This window comes from Seriola dumerili, unplaced genomic scaffold (assembly GCF_002260705.1).
Source record: "Seriola dumerili isolate Sdu_G_001 unplaced genomic scaffold, Sdu_1.0 BDQW01000003.1, whole genome shotgun sequence".
NCBI classification, from domain to species: Eukaryota; Metazoa; Chordata; class Actinopteri; order Carangiformes; family Carangidae; genus Seriola; species Seriola dumerili.
The window spans coordinates 9,189,894-9,210,424 of record NW_019174258.1 but is presented as its reverse complement, the minus strand read 5'-3'; the positions used below and the strand labels follow the sequence as shown (position 1 = coordinate 9,210,424).

The window sequence follows — 20,531 nt, the reverse complement described above, 5'->3', positions numbered from 1 at the left end:
GACCTCACCTCAGAAATTATTTTTGAAATGTGTATCTAACAGTCCACTGTGTAACAGCAGTCCTAGAGCAAGCACTGTTGTGCTCGAGAAAATTACAAAAGGTACTTCGGCTTGAGTGAACTCCAGTGTTACAGCTTAAAATGAACATGTACAGCGATGATGAACAAAATGCACGAGCATGGAGCAGGAATCTGAGCAGGTTGCTTTGTCAGACAGAAGTTGAATGAGAGAGTGAGGTACAGGATAAGGGCACTTCTACATCTAGCTGAAGCTCCATTCATCAGCAGAACAGAGTCAAGGACGAAGTGAAATACACACAACGCTGCAAACTTCCAGCGACACAAGCTGCTATTATTGAGCCCTTCCTAAAGCTAGCCCATCTGGCACTGTGTAAAATTTAATACTCAAAGACGATGACAATTACTACAATCTTAGCCAGGACTTGAACTATTTTGTGCTTGTGCCGTGTAACTTCTGTAAGACTTTGGTAGACAGGTGGTCATGCAACATGAAAATTTCCTCCAAATTTGTAATGAGTGGTGTTCAAAAGGTCAAAAACACTTGTAATGTGGTTTCCACTAGTCATAGCTTACAAGGCCCCCCTCCTCAATGCACAACATTCAGATTGGGAAGTTATGGAAGCAGTAGATACCAGGTGAGAGGAGCAGCCCAGCCAAACAAAACACAGTGGAAGCTCTAAGTAAAAAAAAAAAGAAAAAGGCCTCTGACACACACATTCCAGCAGACAAGGACACTGTGTACATGGACAGCACGAAAACACACCCATGCACATGTACATTTGCACAGTGAAGCCAATCCATTGAGCACAGTTGAGGTAAGATGCAGTCAAATACGCCGGGGCTGTAGTAATAATATCCATGTCATCAAGAATCCTGAACTTCTCTACTAAACAGAGACCACAAAACTCTGTCAGGACCTCAGAGGGTCAAAGGGCAGTTTTTGGCACACAGTAAAAGGTTGTTTTTCTGTTCCCACAGCTCAAGGAGTTTGTTAGACTCTGACACTGGAAAAAAAATAAAAATAAAATCAACAGACGTGCAAGTGAACATGTATGCCTACTGTGGGTAGCTAAAGTGCGCCTTGGACATGTTGGAACATGTTTGTAAGGTGATGGTGAAAATGAAGATATCCATGTGAAAGATGAAACCTCAAAACATATCACAGAATTAAATAATGATCCATTTTGAAGGATTTAAGCTTATGTTCTTGATTGAATAAAAATAATACTTATACAGATTTCCCCCAAAATTGAAGCGATATTAAAGAAGGGGCTTCAGATAATTCTGTCTCCAAAATGGATGAGGAACAAATGTAGGAAATGAACCAAGTGACAGGTAGGTGAGGCTGCGTGAGTTGTGCACTAGGGTCGAACATGGCAGACAGAGAATCTACAGCTTCAGTGACATTCATTAGCTGCCCAAGTTATTGCTGACATATCCAACGTATGATCTGCAAAGCATAAGTGTCAACGAACCTGTAAAAGTACTGAATATTTACAAGAGAAACCAAAGTGTTTGTCAAGTGTCATTCCCCCAACCCCCAACAATCAAAATATATTAATAGTACAGCTCAACGAGCATGTTGATGTAGTTTCACTTTTTTAATAAAATTAAATCCTGACATAATTACAATAATGCCTTTTTTGTTGCAATTGTACATAATCGTGTGGTACAAGTTCACAGAGTTCAGAAATCTACTAAAGTCTGACATGCAAAATGTCTCAAAACAAGACTGTACCTTGTGAACAAACACTGAAATTTTATTTCAGTTCCTTTTAAGTCAGTTTTTTCTTTTTTTCTTTTTTTGAGGTTTTTGTCGTCTTTATTACACAACATTTTAGTTAGTTCTTGTATTTACATGTAAAGAAATCGATCGCAACATAAGTGCTGGAAAATCCATATATATGTGAATATATGTATACATTTCTAGGCAATACATAAATAAATTTATAATTATATATTCATAGGATCAGTCCTCATCACTGGAGTCTGAATCATCTGAGGATGAGGAAGAGCTCCCAGACTCTGATGAAGATGACTCGGCTTTCCCCGAACCTTCAGGACCACTGTTCTCTTTTTGTTCTGCTGACTCCTCCTCCTCTTCTTCTTCTTCATCCAAAGCTTCTTCTAACGCCTCATCCTCCTCCTCTCCGTCCTTCTCTGCTGCTGGCTGCTCTGTCTCCCTTGGCGATGACTTGGAGGCTGCAGGCTGAGGAGGAAGAGGAGCAGGAGGAAGGGTGGGGTCACTGTTTGAGCTCTGCGGCTGTGTGGCAGACACAGGAAGGTTAAGGCCTGGAGTGAGAAGCATCCCTGGGTAAAGCATACTGGAGAGTAACAAGGGGTTAAGAGACAGTGGGTGACTGGAGGCTGCAGAGGCAGCTGAAGCACTTTGTGGGGCGGTGGCAGAGGAACTGGAGCTGGAAGTTGAGGAAGGAGTCGCGTTCGAGCCCTCTGTCCTTTCTCCTTTGGTGTCTGAGGTGTGAGAAGGGGCTTTAGAGGCAGACGGCTCTCCTGTTACACCGCTGGTGGTTCCCTTTGTCTTTTCCTCCGAGCTTCCTGTGCCCTCCTGAGCAGGCTTCCCAAGCAAGCTGCTCATGCCAAGAAGGTTTGGCAATCCAGCCATACCCGACAGCATCATGGGAAACATGGCAGCTAGGTTGCTTGCAGCCAGGTTGCTAGCATCGGACGGCAGCCCCATCAGGCCTGCGGTGAGCTGCAGGGACTGTAAGCTCTGGAGGTTTTGCTGGAAGGCCTGCAGGCTGGTGAGGTCCATTCCAGAGAGGAGGCCATTGGCCAGCAGGGGGTTCAGACCGAGGGCAGAGGCTGCTGTGTTGGGTGCTGCCGCCGCCGCCGCCGCTGCCGCCTTGGCCAGAGGATTCTTAGGTCGACGTCCACGCCTACTCACCTCCTCAGGAACGATGGGTCCTGTCAGGATCCTGTCAAACATACTCTCTGGGAGGTAACCCTGGATGAAACATAGGACGTAAACACAGCGTTAGCAGTTTTACACAGCATAGCCAAAGATTATTCATGAAACATATCACAGTGCATGTAATAACAGTGGGGTAAACATACACTGATGAGTCAAAACATGATCAGCATGGCCACTCTTATCGGTCTGTGGCTATGTAGCCACATAAGCAGGGATGTGTGTTGTGTCACTTCCTGTGACTTGAGGTGTAGTAGCCTGTCAGCTCGGCCCAGATGGGATAGCCTTCATTTGTGGTTTGCCCCTCCTTGGACCACTGTCAGTAGGTACTCACCACTGCTGATCGGGAGCACCTTCCAATTTCGGTGAGACTCCAACCAGGTCATATTGCCACAATAATTTGGCCCTTGTCAAAGTTTCTCAGGTTTTTACACCTACCCATTTCCCCCACATCCAACATGTTGACTATAAGTAGTGATTGTTAACCTGCTGTCTACTATATTCCAGACATTGATATGTGCCATTGAGTCAAAATAATCAACATTATTTGCTTAATCTGTGAATGGTCATAATGCTTTGGCTCATTGGTATACATATTCACTGCTAGTTTATTAAGTACACCTACCTAAAACAAATGCAATCTAATACTAATTCTACATTCATGATCAGGTTATAATCTTCAGTTTTTGTTGAAAATTCCCTCTTTAATATACAAAATATTAGAAACACCTCAGTTTAACCCAATTCTGTTCAACAGCACCACAATCTCCAAAATGATCATGTAGTTGAATCAACACCTCTCTTAAACAGGTTATAATCCTCATCAAGTAGGATATTAAATTACATTTGTTTTAGCTACGAGCACCTAATAACCAAATATACCTAATAACCTGAGTGTGCTATCGACATTGTTAAAATGGCCTTCCTTGATGTAACATGTTCCTGTCACAGTTTTGATGTGATTCATCCGTTACTTTATGACTCACCGACTGTTTGACCACATCCGCCCATTCAGGTGGGACGCCGTACTCTGGGTTCTCCTGAAGGAACCGGCACAGATCCTTCAGAGGAGGAGCAAAGGCTCCACCAACCTGCAGAAAAGATGACGGGCAACATGAACCCAACAGTTACACACACAGTTACCTCAGCTGCATAAATTACACTCTGTCAACCCAACTGAAGATTAAAATATAATAAAATGTCATTTATGCATGACATTTTTCAGCAAGTACTGTACATACATGCATGTCGAGTATCAGATTATTATTATAGTAAGACATGTCCAACATTTGGACATGAGAGCTACAGCATGTATTGTCCAATCATTAAAAACAGGTACACATTTTTGAAAGCAAGTTTATGAGCCATTAAAGGCTGCTTTTGAAAGGATGACTCTGATTTTAAATTTTCACATTTTGAGGAAAGAACAATTATTGTGTTTCCTCAATATATAGCATTTTAATAGCACACTGAAACACAAACACACCTTGCGTGCATTTCTCCTGTTGATGATTTGGACCCTCTCTTCTCCTGTCAGGCTGTTGACATCGATCTTGTTGGGGTTCCTACAGCGGTGCCTCTTCTGCTTTGGCCGACCATCCTGGAAGTGGAACTGCATTTGCATCTTATTTACACCCTGAATATGGAATGGAAAAATACTTATGTCAAAAGAAAATGTCTAACGGCCGGGAATTTTCTGCAAAAACTAGTTATTAGTTTACTAGTTCTGCATATCTGTTTAACACCTGCATACATACACTTCTCTATAAATGTACAGCATATTTATTCCATGAAATCTAAAGATGTATCTATAAACAAATCTTTAATTAAAAATTCAAAGGTTTTTTTTTGGTTAAACCTGCACCTCTTTTTTTTTTTTTTTATATATATATATAACCTATGATGAGAAGACAGGAAAAAAAAGGACTCACGGGGATGAAGGCTCCTGTGTCTGCTACAAAGCCGGGATGTTCTTTTAGCCACTGTTCTAGATCTTTCCTCCTGGGGGCGTCATCCCCAGCAAGCCGGGTGCCGTCTTTGAGGTTGATGACTGGGACCCTGCTCTCTGTGTCTGCCGGGACCTGAGCTGAGCTCTGGCTGTAGCCTGGTGCAGAGGCTGCAGCCACACCCACCTGGCCAATACCACCCCACCCTGGAGGCACCTGGATATACATGGACACAGAGCAGCGTTTAACATTTAGAATACTATTACTTCCTATTAAATACACAATTGGAAAATGAAACATTATGGACATATATAGCTCTAGAGCTTTCCTTTGTGCTTCTATCTCTTATTTTCTAGGATCCATAAACCTGTATTATGCCACATGCTCCTGTCTTTGCAAAAACAAGAAACAAAAGAAATCTGCTTACCTGATCAGGAACTGCAGGGACTCTACTCCTGTTCATAAAGAGCAGGTCCATCCCCTCTACGTTCTTCCTCCTTCCCCTTCGCTTCTTAATCACCGGTTGGCCATCCACTACTCCATTCAACCTCATCTGACCAGTAAGACCTGGAGGCATTGCAGAGGAACCAGCTGTTAGCTGTGAACTACTGTGTCACACATGAAGCCTCATTTAAATGAAATGAAGCTTGAAGACACATCTGGAAACGGTCTTAAATTTCAGGCACGTCCACTCTCACACTTAAATTAGGCTTCTTTTTTTTTTTACTGTTTAAAAGATCAAAAGCTCAATGATTTAGACTGAATACACACATTTTCTATTCTGTAAAAAAAGGGAAGAGGACTAATGCCGTCCTTTAGTCACCAAAACTACACTTTGCTGCCATCTAGTGGTGGTAAAGGAAAACAGGATAGCCTGATCTCAAAACAAACTGTATGCACAGGTCTTAAGGTATCACTGCATTTTGACATACCAGTCTGAAAGCTGCACTGAGGCTTGGTGATATCAGTCAGGCCTGTGTCCGAGGCACTCTGCAGCTCATGAAGCCGGGCCAGGTACTGCTGCTGGGCCTGGGGGCCCTCTTCAGATTCCAGGGGCCTCTTCAGAGGAAGACCCTGTTTCTGGAAGGTCAGCTTCAGACCTCCCTCCTGCTATAGAGAGATGCAAAAGAGTGTGAGACAAGTGCAGAAAAATAGTCAAGAGGCAAACATACAGATTTATAAACAAGGAGAAAGGTTACGCTTAATTTTTTTATTCCTTCCCAGATTGTTTAAGACACATGGAAGCTTTCTCTGCCTTTTTACGTAATTAAAGGATCATAAAGTAATTTAAATTTAGATAATAAATGATCATCTCATTTGTAAGAAATTCTTATAAAACAACAGCAAATATTGTTCAGGTATTTTCTTGTTAGTAGTATTGGAACAAATGGACACACAGTGGGTAGTGGCTAGCAGGGCAGTGGGTAAAGTCTGTTCATAGTTTGGAGTGTACTGGGAAGCCATGCCGAAGAGATAGCTGCTGTCAGCATATAAAGTCCAGATTTTAAAGGAAACAAGCAGCAGGTGTTTGGAGGATCTGTGATGGTAAAAAAATTTGGAAAAATAGACTTATCAAAAAGCAACACAGAAGCAAGAAATAAACTGAAGTGAGCCTCAAGCCTGCCAAGTTAATTGCCACATTGCCTAGAAGCACATTAGAGAACACCCACAGCCAAGGTCTACATTTCAGTTAGATTATAAGCAAGACCCCTCCAGTCTAGAGAGTCTTCAAACTGAACCTTATTATATTCTCATGACTGAGTGATTTGTTCTGATGTAATCACAGCCTCAGAGCCCAATTCAAATAGAGTGTGTGGGAAAAGAGAGAAAGGCTGCTATTAAATTAATCTCTTCTCCTGCCAGGCAGTCAAAACCACTAATCATACCCAAAGGAAAGACGGAAGAAAACCAGAAAACATGCTGAACACGGCAGCTAACACCGGTCATGGCAGCAGAAGTGGTAGGATCCTACGATTAGGGCGAAGCAGAGGGAGGAGGGGAGGAAGGGAGAAATCAACATACATCGTTGAGTTTTACTGAGAACTCCTTGTTTTCTGCAACATGCTTGGTCACCTTTGACCCCTGTGGTGAGGCAGAGGGGTCCTCGCACAGGCTGTTGGCATTGTCCAGCAGCTTGGTGGTGTAGAAGGAGGCCACCGCACCTCCAGGCTCGTAGACCCGACGTGTTCCTGGCCACTTGCCCTTTAGCACTGCCTGGCAGATACTGTCCAGGCGGTTGATAATCACACGATCCTAAACAAACAACAGCACAGATGACCAGCACGTTCAAACTCAAGATTTCCCTGTTGCCCACAACCATGCTGCAAGTTTTCAGATTTTTTTTTTCTTAACTTAAAATCATGGAAACTAATAGACATAGACAAATATTTGTTATATTTGATGATAAAATACTACTGAATAGCTACAGGAACAGTGGCGTTGATGAGACTCATTTGGCATTGATGGATTGGATAGAACAGATGTACAGTAATTCACCTTTGGCCAGTAGGATGCAGCGAGCATGTATCCTCCTCCCTGTAAAGGATGCGAGGAGTTGTTGGTGATGCCGTTCTCAGCGACATGGGTGTCTTGTGTTTCATCCTGTGTAGTGCTCAGAGATGCCACACTGTCCTCATCGAAGCCCTTTACACTTGTTGCTGCAGGCACTGCCAACGTGACAGCACACAGAGACGGACATTAAAGACTCCTCCTCAGATACATTTTAACATAGTTATTCAGTATTAATACTGCCCTACAAATCCAAAGAGCCACAGAGCTGTATATTTTTTACAACAACCTAGCTGGTTTTTAATGCTTTGAAATGTGACTGACCTGAACAAAACTTTTGAAAATAGTAAATACTCACCTTTCTTCTTCCCTTCCTCTCCCTCACTTTCGCTGTCGTCAGAAGATGATGAGGAGGACGACGACGACGATGAAGAGCCAGAGGAGCAAGACGAAGAAGAGGAGGAGGAGCTGGACCCGGAATGTGATGAGGAAGAAGAGGAAGATGACGAAGAGGAGGAGGACCGCGATGATGAGCTTGAAGAGGAGCCATCTGAGTTAGACTCTGAGCCACGCCTGGCCTCCCTGCGGCCCCTCTTGCTGGCCTTCTTGGGTTTCCTCTCAGAGGAGTTGGGTGTGAGGGGTTTGGTTCGTGCTGCCACCATCTGCCTCTCACTGTCCCGTGTCTCAGAAACAGGCTTCTGTTCCAGACCTGTGGGAGTAGCTGGTGCTCGAGGAGGGCTCCAGCTCTCGCCCTGTTTCTCCCTGCTCTCCTCCCCCTCAGAGGCTGGTTCCACTTTGGGCACAACCCCAAAGGGCTCTGTGTCTCTCTGGGCTGCTGGAGGCAGCGGAGAGCCTGTCATCACTGAGCTGGTGGCCTGGTGCTGAGGGTGTAGGAGTGGGGTGGATGTGCAGCGTGATTGCTGCTGTGCAGCTTTTGTTTGGCTGTAGTTGCGCTGGGCAGCCATGAAGCTGAGCTCAGGGTCTCTCAAAATGTGGTAATCTGTGCGGCTGACACCATGCTTGGCGGCACCAATTAGCAGGTCATGGTCATGGGTACCGGCTTCCCACCAGACGGGTAAGTCAGAGCTCATCTGGCACAGCGACAGGCGCTCATAGAGTAACGAATGTCGAAGGACTTGTTCCCTCACCTGGCGAAGCAGCTCTACTCTGTACAGGGTACGAGACGCTCGCTCCTCTGTGATGGGCTGGATGGTCAGAGACGGGTCAACCGCAGAGTCTGGAACAAAGAAGAAGAAGCGGGTATGAGAGACTGTGTGAGAGGAAATAAAGGCTCCTTTACAGGTAGAACCCAAAGACCTGTTTGTGCCAGGGGTTTAAACATCACACTATTTGTCTTTCCACAAATGATTAACCTTATCAATCCCTCTACCTCAGGACTGCTGAGCAAGCCTGTTTTCCAGGGTGCTACTGACCTCTCTGCAGAGTAAAACCATTTACAGCCAAGTATAAATGTAGTATATACACCACCTGATGTAATGTTAATGACAACGTCTTGAGTAAAGTGTTTGTGTGACATCAGGCCATCGGGCAAAGCATAATACACCATGCTCTGATAGCACCATATCATATCATACCATGGCTAACATTCAAAGTTTTCATATCTAATTTATTTGTTAGTGGAAAAAAAGCAGAAAAAAACAATTTGACAAGCATAATGTTAGTAAAGAATTATGTGTTATCATGCGTTGCCATGATATAGCAAGACTTTCTGTGGACAGCTGTTCAACATCAAAACCAAAATGTTGATATCTTCTCTCCATGAGTGCGTAGACCTCTTCACTTCAGGTGTATATAAATAATATATATAAAGACTAATGGTTTCACTGCATGTGTGTGTTCATGTGTGAATAAGCCAGAATGATTCTTACCTCCCTCTTTGGGAGGCAGGCGGCACACCCGTCGGCACATGGCGGTGAAAGCACACAGGTATTTCTGCAGGCTCTCGTCGGTCTTCTTGTGCAGCCGAGCCATGGCCCTGAACTTGGTCCAGTCGAACTGGCCAAGGTTTGGATCAAAAACAACGCCGAAAGTGGAGACCACCCGGTAGAAGTCAGCTTCTTCTCGTCTGGTCCATCTAAGAAGTAAAAAACATTTACACTGTAACAACAGTTTACATAGACAATAATATATGTTAGAATGATATATTCTGACAACAATCTTTTCGCAATTACTGATCCAAGCGTCAAAGTTAAATTTTATCATTATTTTATCCATTTCTATTTTATTCTATTGATTTGCTCTGTTCTGACCTTTGTTGGCGTTCAATCTTAGCAGCCATCTTGGGATTGAGGGTGTCGTTGAGTGTGGGGGGCAGTGGGCAGAGCGGAGTAGACAGTACCATGGTCTGCTGGGACTGAGACTGAGTCTGGTGAATGTGGAGGATCTGCCGGCTCTTGGTGTAGCGCTGGGAGGCTGTGATCAGACGCCTCAGCCTGGCAGTCAACACTGAGGAGGACGGCCAGTAGGCAGTTTCACCCTCTGTCACTGGAACTGCATCTGAATCGGAGTAGTATACGGTACACATTCAACTACAGATAAATAAACTGAACAGAGTACTTACAGATTTCTATGCCTTTCTGCCATCGCAACATGTTGAATTTCTGCTGATTAATTACCTTGAAAAGTAATCATTTTAATAATTATGCATCCTTCAAATTTCAGGACTTTTCCAGATTTATCTGGCCCGTGGGAAGCCTGTATTTATAGTCATCATGATAATGATAATCCGCTGTGGATTACAAGTGTCTAATACTCACCTCCAGCATTGTCAGTGACAACCAAGTCTCCAGGAGAAGAGGCATCATCCTGTGTGAGAAGACAGAGTGCAATTATGGGAGGATGTAGCCACAACATCATACAGTATTTAATAAAAAAATATGAGGTGAATAGACTGCATTAGATTTGATGATGAATCACAAACTAACTGAAATACAGAGGGAATATTCAAAGTATTAAATAGGCCTTATTAGATGAACAACTTTGGTTCTTGTGGCTTTACCTCCATATCGTCCTTCAACAGTGCTGGAGCGGGCTTGTATTCTGGATCATCCACATCCCTACAAACACACACAGGTTAAGTTTGTATAATTTCTGCAGTAGACAATTTAGCTGAGGCAATTTTTGAAAAATCTAAACTTTATCCAAATATGTTAAAACAAAAAAGGCAAAAAATGTTTTTCAGGCACAGGACTGATGTGATGTACCCACCCATCCATAAAATCATTGCCTCTCTGCTCAGCAGCGATGGCCTTCTCATCTGGTCGTCCCACACGGTCTAGGAAACACAGGGTAGGATCTGCACGAATAGTGTTGTACTTCTCATAACCTGGGAGTGTACAGGAGGATAAGCAAACAGTAAAGTTAGCAAAGGATAATGCATGGAAACTCTTAGATATGGACCAGGCAATAAACACAAGCTGGTTGATTTCCCACAATCAATTGGTATCTGGTATCTGGTATACAACAGTGGCACCAGAATTATCAGTTATAACAATTATTTTGCTTTTTAAAATAATCACAGTCACTAAACTTAAACACTGTGGCTGTCGCACAGAAGCTTGTTAATGTTTGATGTCAGGTATAGACAGTGACCTCAGACACTCCGACAGTTCAGTACAGGTTAGTTGAGTTCCATTTCAACTTGAGAGCACTTCTTACCAAATTGTATAAAACAAGTCAGAGCAAAAGCTGAGGTTTCTTACCATGCTTATATACACCCAGCAATAGACACTTGTCGGAGATGGCATCCCACCACAAGGCTGGCAGCTCGGAGTGGTCTGGCTCTGGCACCCAAATCTTTATCTCACTGAAGAGGAGGAGATTTGGACAGATATATAAACTTTTATTGATTTCCTTGATTTAGAGACATCCAACAATCTGACCTCGCTTTGAGTTCCTCTATTGCAACACTGTGACACACAATGAGGTAAATCTATGCAAATGACCTGTGGCGAGGAGCGCTGAATGTCCTCTGACTCAGAGCTCTGCAGAAGTTTAATCTGCTTTTGTTTGGGACAGGTTAATATCGTACAATACCGTACCGTAGTCTTTTAAAATACATTTTCTTATTAAAAAAAAAAAAAATCAAATTTTTCTGACCTGCTCCCATTTACTATATCAATTTGCTATTTCTACAAACACTTATGGAGGGGCTTTTATTGTGAATTAACACAATGAAAACTGTAAAACAATAATAAAAAAAACTTTGTATAGATATTTCCTTGTTAACTGTGGTGTTGATTAATCGATAGTGTTGTACTGTAGAAGACAGGAAAAAAAGGTCTATCTTTCACCAGCAGGTGGAGCTCTACAACCGTCTTATTCATTCCGCTGATCAGCTGTTTCTTCCTTCAACAGGTTGATACCATATGCTAATGACCACAGTTGCCACTCCAGGAAAAAATGATAAAGGCAGCTATTTCACCTCAATATGGAAACACTACTGTTGCTATTATACAAGTCTGCCCGGGTCTATACTGTTGTATTTAAGCTGTGAATATCATGAATCCAGCTATTGCATTATCTGAACAGTTCAGGAATTCTACAACCATACTCGGCAGAGTGTCAGGTACTATCAACTGTGTTCTGGGAAATTTGTTTAATTAAATGTTTGTGTTTCAAGTGCCCCAAGAAGTGAAAGTTGTAGAAAAACGTTAACGATAGAGCACAAGGGAGAAGGTGTATGTAAAGTAAGGTAACTGAATAGGTCAAAGTTGAGCTCACCTGGAGTCCACGCCGTCTAGTACATTCTGGGCCTGGTTTCCTATCACCTCTTGTTTCAGGTAGTAGAGCATTCTGACCCTGAGCAGCACCCTGCACAGAGAAAACCCAGTGGTCACAACAAAGCCCTGACCACGCACAAATGCTGAGCGAGCAGAACCCCCCCCCCCACATACATACACATACACACACACACACACACACACACACAGGCAACAACCTGTTGAACACACTCCAAATGAGTGAAATGTGTGACAATTCAGTTCTAATCCTGAGACTGTACTGTGTAGTCCTCTCATTTAACTACTGTACACTCCAGCAACGGCATACACTCATACAGTCCATACATACAGTACACTGTGTATGGCTATAAATCAGTAGTTGTTCAGCCCATCCACAGAACAGGACACACACTAGACACTCACTGAAGTTGACATTATTGTACAGATCTCTCAGCGAGTAATGAGCAGCTCCACAGCTAGGCTCTTAGGACTGAATGAACAGACATGAGTCTCTCTACAGTCGTCATACGGTCGTGCTCTGGCAGTAGATGAAGGCTGGGAAGGTAGAGAGGGGCTGACTCACAGGGGAGACATTAGCTCTGTGATGCATGATCACACATCACAGCCAGTAGGCTTTGAGCGGAGACACAGTGAAGTGGTGGGAACTGTGGTGTGCTGGTGTGCCAGGCTGTAACGCCTGGTATGCCTTGAGATTTTGCTTAATGTAGAAAGCGTTCTGTGTAATCATTTTGTATAAACACAGAAATGATTTTAAATTCCACCGTGTAATGTCTGCTGTTGGAAAAATGTGTCGTAGAGGTTTAAGGATTTCTGGCATGAAAGCCAATTCTCTGTGGAGTACTGCTATTGCTCTGGAGTTATTAGCTGTCCTACAATTATACTTTACAGAATGGTTATATCTCTAAGGATATGTGACACTGTCAAATGAGCAGGGGAATTTAAGAAACATGTAGATTGACACATCCAGATGAATAAAGCATATATATACATATACATACCATATTAAGCCATGACTTTTTCAAAAAAAAATAATGGAAATTAGATATGAAAAATTATTAATTTACCTGTAAATTGTCAAATCACAGAGTGCTATTGTCCATTACCTGTTGCCAGACTACTGATGTCTGAACACAAGCTTCATACATAAGAATAAGAACCAGGAGGCTAAAAAATTACCTCTCTAGGTAAACAGTGACGCTGTATACTTCTTTGTATGTGCAGTCACTTACCAAGACTACTATATTCATCCATCACTTTATGTGGATCGGTGAACTCTCCTGTCAAGGCTTCTCTACAATGCAGCTCTTCTTTCAAGAGCACTGGAAAAAAATGGACTGGTACTCTTAAATATAGAGTACCAGGCATTCGATCTTTTCTTCTGGTGTAACTCAGCTGAATATTGTTATAAATGAGCCCCGTATCATTCTCTGATTCACCAACAGGACCAGGAAAAACTGCAGGGCTCTGAGGTCTGTCTGTCTGTCTATTCAAGTGATGGATGTCTGTGGTGACCAGTCTGGACTTGTAGCGCTGGTAAATCACAATCTTGAACTTCCTCCCTCTCCCTCCTCCACCCTCCTGTGGGCCTGGACCCGCCCAGGAGCAGCTGCTACTTCCTCTGCCTGTCAGCACAGCCCTTCATCACTCTCCTTCCAAGCCTTTGTTAGTCAGTGTCTGTGTGTGTGTGATGTGGTTCACTTGGAGAGGCTGCAGAGGATCTCAGAACAGTCAGTCATACGCAGTCTTCAAGAGGCAAATAAGCCAAGTACGCGTAACACAAGTGGCATGCAAAAAATCCCTCATGGTCTGGTCACAGAAAACAATCCATCAAAAACTAGCGTAGCAGGAAGACTCTAAGCCACAAATGTAATTCTGATTCAACACACACATACACCATGTAATTTTTATGTGCCTTCTCAAAACTGTATCCTGCAAAAGCATATTTATTCATTACAGTCTCACATCTTTACTACAGTATGCAGGAAAGGGACTGCTGATACTGATACTGTAAAAAGCAAAGGCAAATTGCTTGTACAACAAGAAATCAACACCATGATGATCCATGACGATCAGAATTTCTGACATTTCACACTTCTCAAGCCTTTTGGTCACTATCAGTATAATTTCCCACACCTTCCTACAGTTTCCATTCCCGTGAAGAAGCTCTGCCCTACATTTACAGTTCTGTTAAGGAAGCCAGCGAACACCAACCCCCACCCCCCCAAGCCCACCCCACCCCCCACCCCCTGCCCCACCAGACACATTCCAGGTCCTCAGAGTGAAAACGCATAAGTCAGCAAACCCTGCTGACTGTGTGTCCCCATTTGCCCGGCGTGTCACATATCAGACAATCCCTGGATTCAGCACTACTGCACCAGGAAACAATGGGGAACTTTCTATGGAAGCTGCAGTGCTCTGCGTCCAAAGCCCTATGGACACAAGCCCCCCTTTTAAAAAGAAGCAGCCATCTATTTGGCTTTATTTCTCTGCGGCCCATGTTTTGATAGCAGCCATCTTTTTCCCTGTGTCTGTAAATAAAAAAGATCTATGACGGCCATTAGCTGGGCTGAAGTCTCATTAAGATTTGTATCAGTCAGCTGGTCTCGAAGTGATGCATGTCCGGTAATGAATCAGTTAACTATCAACTGCCATAGATGTTTTAGTACCTCCTAATTACTGTGGTTTGGAGGTGCCACAGTTAAAATTTGAGTCACGTACAAATTGCATTTTGATACACTTACGCTTCATTCTATTCAAAATAAACTGATACAATATGTGCCAGATAAGAATAATGACCACCTGCCAGCTGCAGCATAAAGGTTTAAACACAGATACAAGAACACACACAGTCTCACCCAAACCACAGACTACCATGTGCACTGTAAGTAAGTTAAATGCTAAAAAAATACAAGATATTCCAACTGTCACTTTGATCTGAAACACTATTGTAGATGGTTTGTACTGGAGTTTTCTAAACAGCTGTTTCTTATACTTCAGTGATGTAGAAAAATTGTAAGTGTCAGCTGAATCCCTAAAATGCTGTGTACAATGTTAACAAAGTAGCCTAAGGAAACACGTACTTGTTGCAGTGGTGTTTGAGGTGTTTCTTGTAGCCATCATCCTGAAGCATGTGCTCTGGGTTGTGTTTCCTGAGCCACTCAGCTTTGTGGATGTCAAAAGAGCTGGACTGTGTCTTCATCTTCTTACCCTTTCTGCCCCGAGGGACTGGGGCAGACAAACCTAGTGGAAGAAGGAGAGGTCAAAAGTCATAGGTGGAAATGTGATAATTTCCTAAATCCCACTTGGCCCAACCTATCCATGTACCATTATCTGTTGAAAACAAAAAAAAAAGGCAGTGAAATGAAACTTCAAGTCCCAAGACTCACCCAGGTGATTCTGAAGCTCCTTGGTGCGTCCGTCCTCAGTAGGGGCAATCAGGTCCCACATGAAGCTTTTGATTTTGTCATCTCCACGATAATGGACTAGGCAGTAGGACAGCAGGGCCCTGCAGATTGACTCTACATCCCACTCTGTGAGCTGCTTCTTAAAACGCCCATGGTTGAGAATATCCTTCCAACGACCCCACCTGGATTACAAACGCCAAATTAAGGAGAAATGGGCTCAGACTCAAAGTAACACCTTTTTTGAGGTTTACTATTTGGACACTTTTATTGTGGAACAATATATTTTTCTATAATTACAGTCATTTGCTATGTTCATTTGTATGTAACTTGTATTGGAGATTTTGAGACACAAAGAAAGACCGTAGAACATTTTTCTTTCCTGTATTCTATTACACAGTTCACAGTAGGTTTTCTGTGCTACCTGTGATAATGTCAATCATCAATATTTACACATTTTAAAACCATCTTACCCATATACAAGCAGGTTCTTCTCTACCCTGAAGCACTCTGTGCGTCCATAGCTGTTGAGGCGGTCGTGGTTTCGCCTGAGCTTAGGTTTGGTCTCATCATTCTCGCTCTCACCCTCTGAAAGCTCTGCCAGCTCATCCTTGGTGGCACTGAACGGCCTCGTCTGTTTTCTGACACGAGGAGTGTCAATCACCAAACTGTTCTGTAGAGAGGAAATGAAGGGAAAATAAGATTTCAGCAAAGGGCTGTCAGATCCCATACTAGAGATTTAAAAACCTAGTACAAGTCTTGAGATGGAGTACATCTTTGTGACCAACCTAACTGTCCTTTGTTCTGTCGATTGTAGCGTTTGTAGTGACAGTACTTACTCTGCCATTGACCATGTCCATATCAATGTCAGCCTTTTTGGCCCACTTGTCCCAGAAGTTGGGGTCATCCAGAGCAATGTCTGTGCGGTTTCCGGACGCCACAAAACTGGCCTGAAAGCAGACATCACAATCATATTAAACCATAATCAGATTTGCCATTCCCTGTGTGCCTGTACCAGGAACTGCTCCTGGTTGAAGATCAACAGCAGCCAGTGATCTGTAATGTGTTAAATGTATATCAAGTTGTCCGTAAATATATAGTGAGGACCGGATATTTACAGTTAGAATTAGATATTATGTTAAAACAGTTGTATTTAAATATTTCATTCACCTTAGCAAAGGTGGAGCCTCGTCCCTCAGACTCAATGGTGATGGTCTTTGTCCTGCGTTGGAGGATCTGATCTATGTCCTCCTCACAGAATTTGGCCCCTTCATCCTCCTCATCCATGATGGCCCCGTAAGCACCACGTCGCAACAGATCCTCAATCTCCTTCTTAGACAGCTGCTGCTGCTGCACCGCCTAGGAGGTCAGGAGAAACAAGGGCAGACAGTTTAAGTCAAGAAACTATATCCAACAAATGAAAAATAAATGTTATTGGCCAAACAGATTCTAAAATAAAAACAGTATGGAACATAATACTACTACATGCTGTGTGACACAAGCAAACCAAGACCTACAAAACTTCAGTGTTTACATAAATAGCCTGCTAAATTCACACACACATTGGATTATGAAAATCATAACATCAGCAGCCGTGTATCTAACCCCAGCAGCTGTATGCAAATATGTTCAGCCACACCAGATGTGGAAACCAGCTAATAGCTCAACCTCCTTATAGTTCAGATAATTCTCAAAAGGATACCAACCACAGCTTAACATCCACCTACACACTGTTGACACACTCCCTCACAAAGAGATTAGACTCTAATAGGATTGGGTACACTTCAAATGGAAATTTTAAAAGTGAGCTCCAAGTTTGGGGTTTTTACCAGTCTTTACCTTTCTTTGCTTGGCATCCTGTTTTTGTCTGCCATCTGTTACAGAGTTCCTCTGATGTCAATCAGGACCAAGGATATCAGAAACCCTTGACTTTTATCTTTTGTCTTATTTTTACAACTTCATTTACTCACTTCACAGGAGAGTTTGAGTTAGTGAGTGTAAGAAACAGCTTGATTTGCTTGTCTGATTATCACAGTTTCTAGAGTCAAGATACAGGATAACAAAATGTGGTTCACAGAAAGTTTTGTCACAATAAAAAAAAATTGTGTAAATGATTATCCCAGAGCCACGCCAGGCTTTTCCTATTTCCTGCTCCTTTGTGCAATAATTTAATGATGGAATAGAAAAATTTCATGTGTTGTCAGGTCAACTTGTGAAATGGATTATATTCATCACAAGCACTGTCTGAAAACAAACATCTCTTTTTGAAAATTAACTGAGCATAATTTAAATGACTTAGTGATTAAAATTCCCATTTCTGTTCCAAATCATTTGGACAATTCTCAAACTTACCCCTCCCCCGGCGCCTCCTCCCAGGCTGTTATCTCGGCCACTCATGCTCTGCAACACTGCTTTGTCCAGGCCCAGCTTGAGACTGGCACGATCAAACATTTCCCGCTCGTACGAGTTCCTGGTGATCAGTCGGTACACCTTCACTGCCTTGTTCTGACCGATCCGATGGCAGCGAGCCTGGGCCTGTGATGGACAAAGACCTGAATAAATTGCACTAAAAACACAATGACATAAATCCACAGCAGTAATTTGCATTTACTGATAAGTGTGTGTGTGTATATGTGTGTGTGTGTCGTACCTGCAGGTCGTTCTGTGGGTTCCAGTCAGAGTCAAAGATGATGCAGGTGTCTGCTGCTGTGAGGTTGATTCCGAGGCCACCGGCTCTCGTACACAGAAGGAAAACGAAGCGGTCTGAGTCGGGCTTACTGAAGCGGTCGATGGCAGCCTGCCGCAGATTCCCACGGACACGTCCATCTATCCGCTCATACAAGTACCTACAAAACAACAACAAAAAAGTACCCATGATGCATGTATATCACAATGATTGAATACAACATATTCTGTAAGACACCTAAATGTATTTATTTAACCTTTAAACATGACCTTTTTTATGTTTATCTTTTCCTGAGGAGTCTGATTTAATGAATTAAACTTTTAATAACTATTTTAACCTACTGTATCTCAAAAATAAGCCATTATACTTATGGACTGGGCCTTTAAATTCATCCAAAACTCTCTTTATTTTCTTTGCCATCTACACCTGGAAAACAGCATCCACAAAGATAAAATTGTTCCTACAAGGAGTGGTTATGCTCTTTCATCCTTGTGTCCATTCTCACCCCCCTCCCACAATCTGACCCCCGGCCCTCCCCAGGGAAATCCAGTTCCACTCTGGAGAAACCTCACAGAAACTCCGACTTGTCTAATGTGGTGGAGCCCTGAGGGCTTCTGTAACCTGCTGCTGAACCCTGTCTGAGGTCTGTGCTGTGCAGCGCCTCACATGTTTACAATAGTTAAGGGTTTGCTCCTGCTGGTGGGAAGCCAGAAGGAAGAGAGAGAGACAGAGAGAGAGACAGAGAGAGAGAGAGAGAGAGAGAGAGAGAGAGAGAGAGAGAGAGAGAGAGAGAGAGAAACAAAAGGACAGAGGTAAAATAAAAAAGACAGAGGACTGACGCTGGGGAGATTTGAGAATAAAAATGAAGACAAAGATGAGAACAAGAAACCCAAACTACTAATCCCCTAAATCATCCAATTCAATTCTAAACTGAACACCCCATGTTTGTCTAGCTGAATGTTCCTGATTACTTCATTTCAGGTTTTTAATGGGACATTTGGGCATTACCCAAGACATTGCTGACACAGACAGAACCAGACACACAGAGGAAGGCAAGGTGACAGCTGATAATTTGATTCTCAAAGCACGGTTGTATTTTGGTAGAGCATTCAGTTGTACATGGTATCTTTATGGCCATGACGCAAGTCCACATCATTGTCCATCATCTTTTTCAGCTGCTCCTGTGCTCTGTGGGTGAGGAAAGAAGAACTTGCTTTTTCCCTTTTCATTCACTCCCATTGCAGATCTAAAAATCAGTCCTTTAGCACAGAAGCAGGAAAGAGACGCATTCTGCCTTTCAAAAATATGAAAATCCTTTGACATATTTGTGAGACAGCTGCTTTTTTTTTTTACGTTAAAACCGAAACAACCCAGTGGAGCTGAGATGTTATAGACTTAGAATACTGAAAGAAGGATTAAAATAGCATGCTTATTATCTGTAAAAAGATTTGACAGTCTCTTTTTTAATTTTGCCAAATGGTGTGATTTTGTGAGATCTGTTTGGACATACAACAAAATGCGACAGACAAAGCAAAAGACAAGAAAGAGAAAGTGATAGGTCACAGGTTAGGGGAACTGGACACTTTGAATTACCTGCATTTGTGGATGTGAACATATTTGCCTGTATTGTTTATTCATTTTCCCTGTATGTTGCATGTGCTCACACTACCTATTGACCACTGCATGCTGGAGTATTTCTAGTCCTCTGAGACCCTGAACAAGATAATGGATGTAGAAAATGGAGAAAATGGTTGTTCTGACTCATTTGTTGTGATGAATCTCGGGGCTCCATACCTCTACTTGCTTATGCTTCTGCCAGCTGCTCTTAATGACCACTGGCTGTCATGTATTACAAGCTAAAACACACCACTAAAGAAATACTATAGAAGTCGTGGTGTACTGTTCCTTGCCATTTGCAACCATTTAAGTTTCCAGATGATCTGCTACCACATGTTCCCAGTAATCTGTTCTGAATCCTGTCTGTAATTTGGTACTTTGTTTGAATCATAAAGAATCTAATAAAGCGAGAGAGTAAGAGTGACTTAATATTTTTGAGCAGCAGCAGCACTTAGTTAACAATGAAAAGTGTCATAAGAAGAATAAGAAAAAAAACCTTCTGTTACAAAGCTTATGCACAAGCTGATTTTCCCTCCTACGTGCACTATGACACAAAGAAGCAGAAATTCCACCCATTTAGTGAACAGTGTTACTACAGACTTTGCAATTAAAAAATTCCACCATTTTTCCACCACTGAAGTTATTGTGTTGAATATGATGT

The 20,531-nt window shown here is 42.7% G+C and overlaps 1 protein-coding gene across 5 annotated transcripts in view; it reads right to left on the bottom strand.

Annotated features, from left to right (window-relative positions):
• Positions 1 to 1,602: 1,602 nt before the first annotated feature.
• chd9 (chromodomain helicase DNA binding protein 9) overlaps positions 1,603 to 20,531 on the bottom strand; it is a 68,336-nt gene continuing 49,407 nt past the window's right edge. For 4 of the 5 annotated variants that reach the window (XM_022744068.1, XM_022744092.1, XM_022744083.1 and 1 more), the window contains 23 exons: positions 18,218 to 18,413; positions 17,920 to 18,102; positions 16,738 to 16,926; positions 16,407 to 16,517; positions 16,041 to 16,240; positions 15,553 to 15,752; positions 15,247 to 15,406; positions 12,147 to 12,236; positions 11,126 to 11,229; positions 10,632 to 10,749; positions 10,423 to 10,480; positions 10,181 to 10,229; positions 9,674 to 9,920; positions 9,293 to 9,498; positions 7,762 to 8,640; positions 7,392 to 7,561; positions 6,918 to 7,148; positions 5,828 to 6,005; positions 5,323 to 5,462; positions 4,881 to 5,111; positions 4,436 to 4,585; positions 3,936 to 4,040; positions 1,603 to 2,985 (listed from right to left, as the gene is read on the bottom strand). In XM_022744068.1, the coding sequence (XP_022599789.1) occupies positions 1,990 to 2,985; positions 3,936 to 4,040; positions 4,436 to 4,585; positions 4,881 to 5,111; positions 5,323 to 5,462; positions 5,828 to 6,005; positions 6,918 to 7,148; positions 7,392 to 7,561; positions 7,762 to 8,640; positions 9,293 to 9,498; positions 9,674 to 9,920; positions 10,181 to 10,229; positions 10,423 to 10,480; positions 10,632 to 10,749; positions 11,126 to 11,229; positions 12,147 to 12,236; positions 15,247 to 15,406; positions 15,553 to 15,752; positions 16,041 to 16,240; positions 16,407 to 16,517; positions 16,738 to 16,926; positions 17,920 to 18,102; positions 18,218 to 18,413 (5,191 nt within the window). In that variant the 3' untranslated portion in view covers positions 1,603 to 1,989. The remainder of the gene's footprint in view (positions 2,986 to 3,935; positions 4,041 to 4,435; positions 4,586 to 4,880; positions 5,112 to 5,322; positions 5,463 to 5,827; positions 6,006 to 6,917; positions 7,149 to 7,391; positions 7,562 to 7,761; positions 8,641 to 9,292; positions 9,499 to 9,673; positions 9,921 to 10,180; positions 10,230 to 10,422; positions 10,481 to 10,631; positions 10,750 to 11,125; positions 11,230 to 12,146; positions 12,237 to 15,246; positions 15,407 to 15,552; positions 15,753 to 16,040; positions 16,241 to 16,406; positions 16,518 to 16,737; positions 16,927 to 17,919; positions 18,103 to 18,217; positions 18,414 to 20,531) is intronic. The other variant, XM_022744075.1, reaches the window with a different exon arrangement.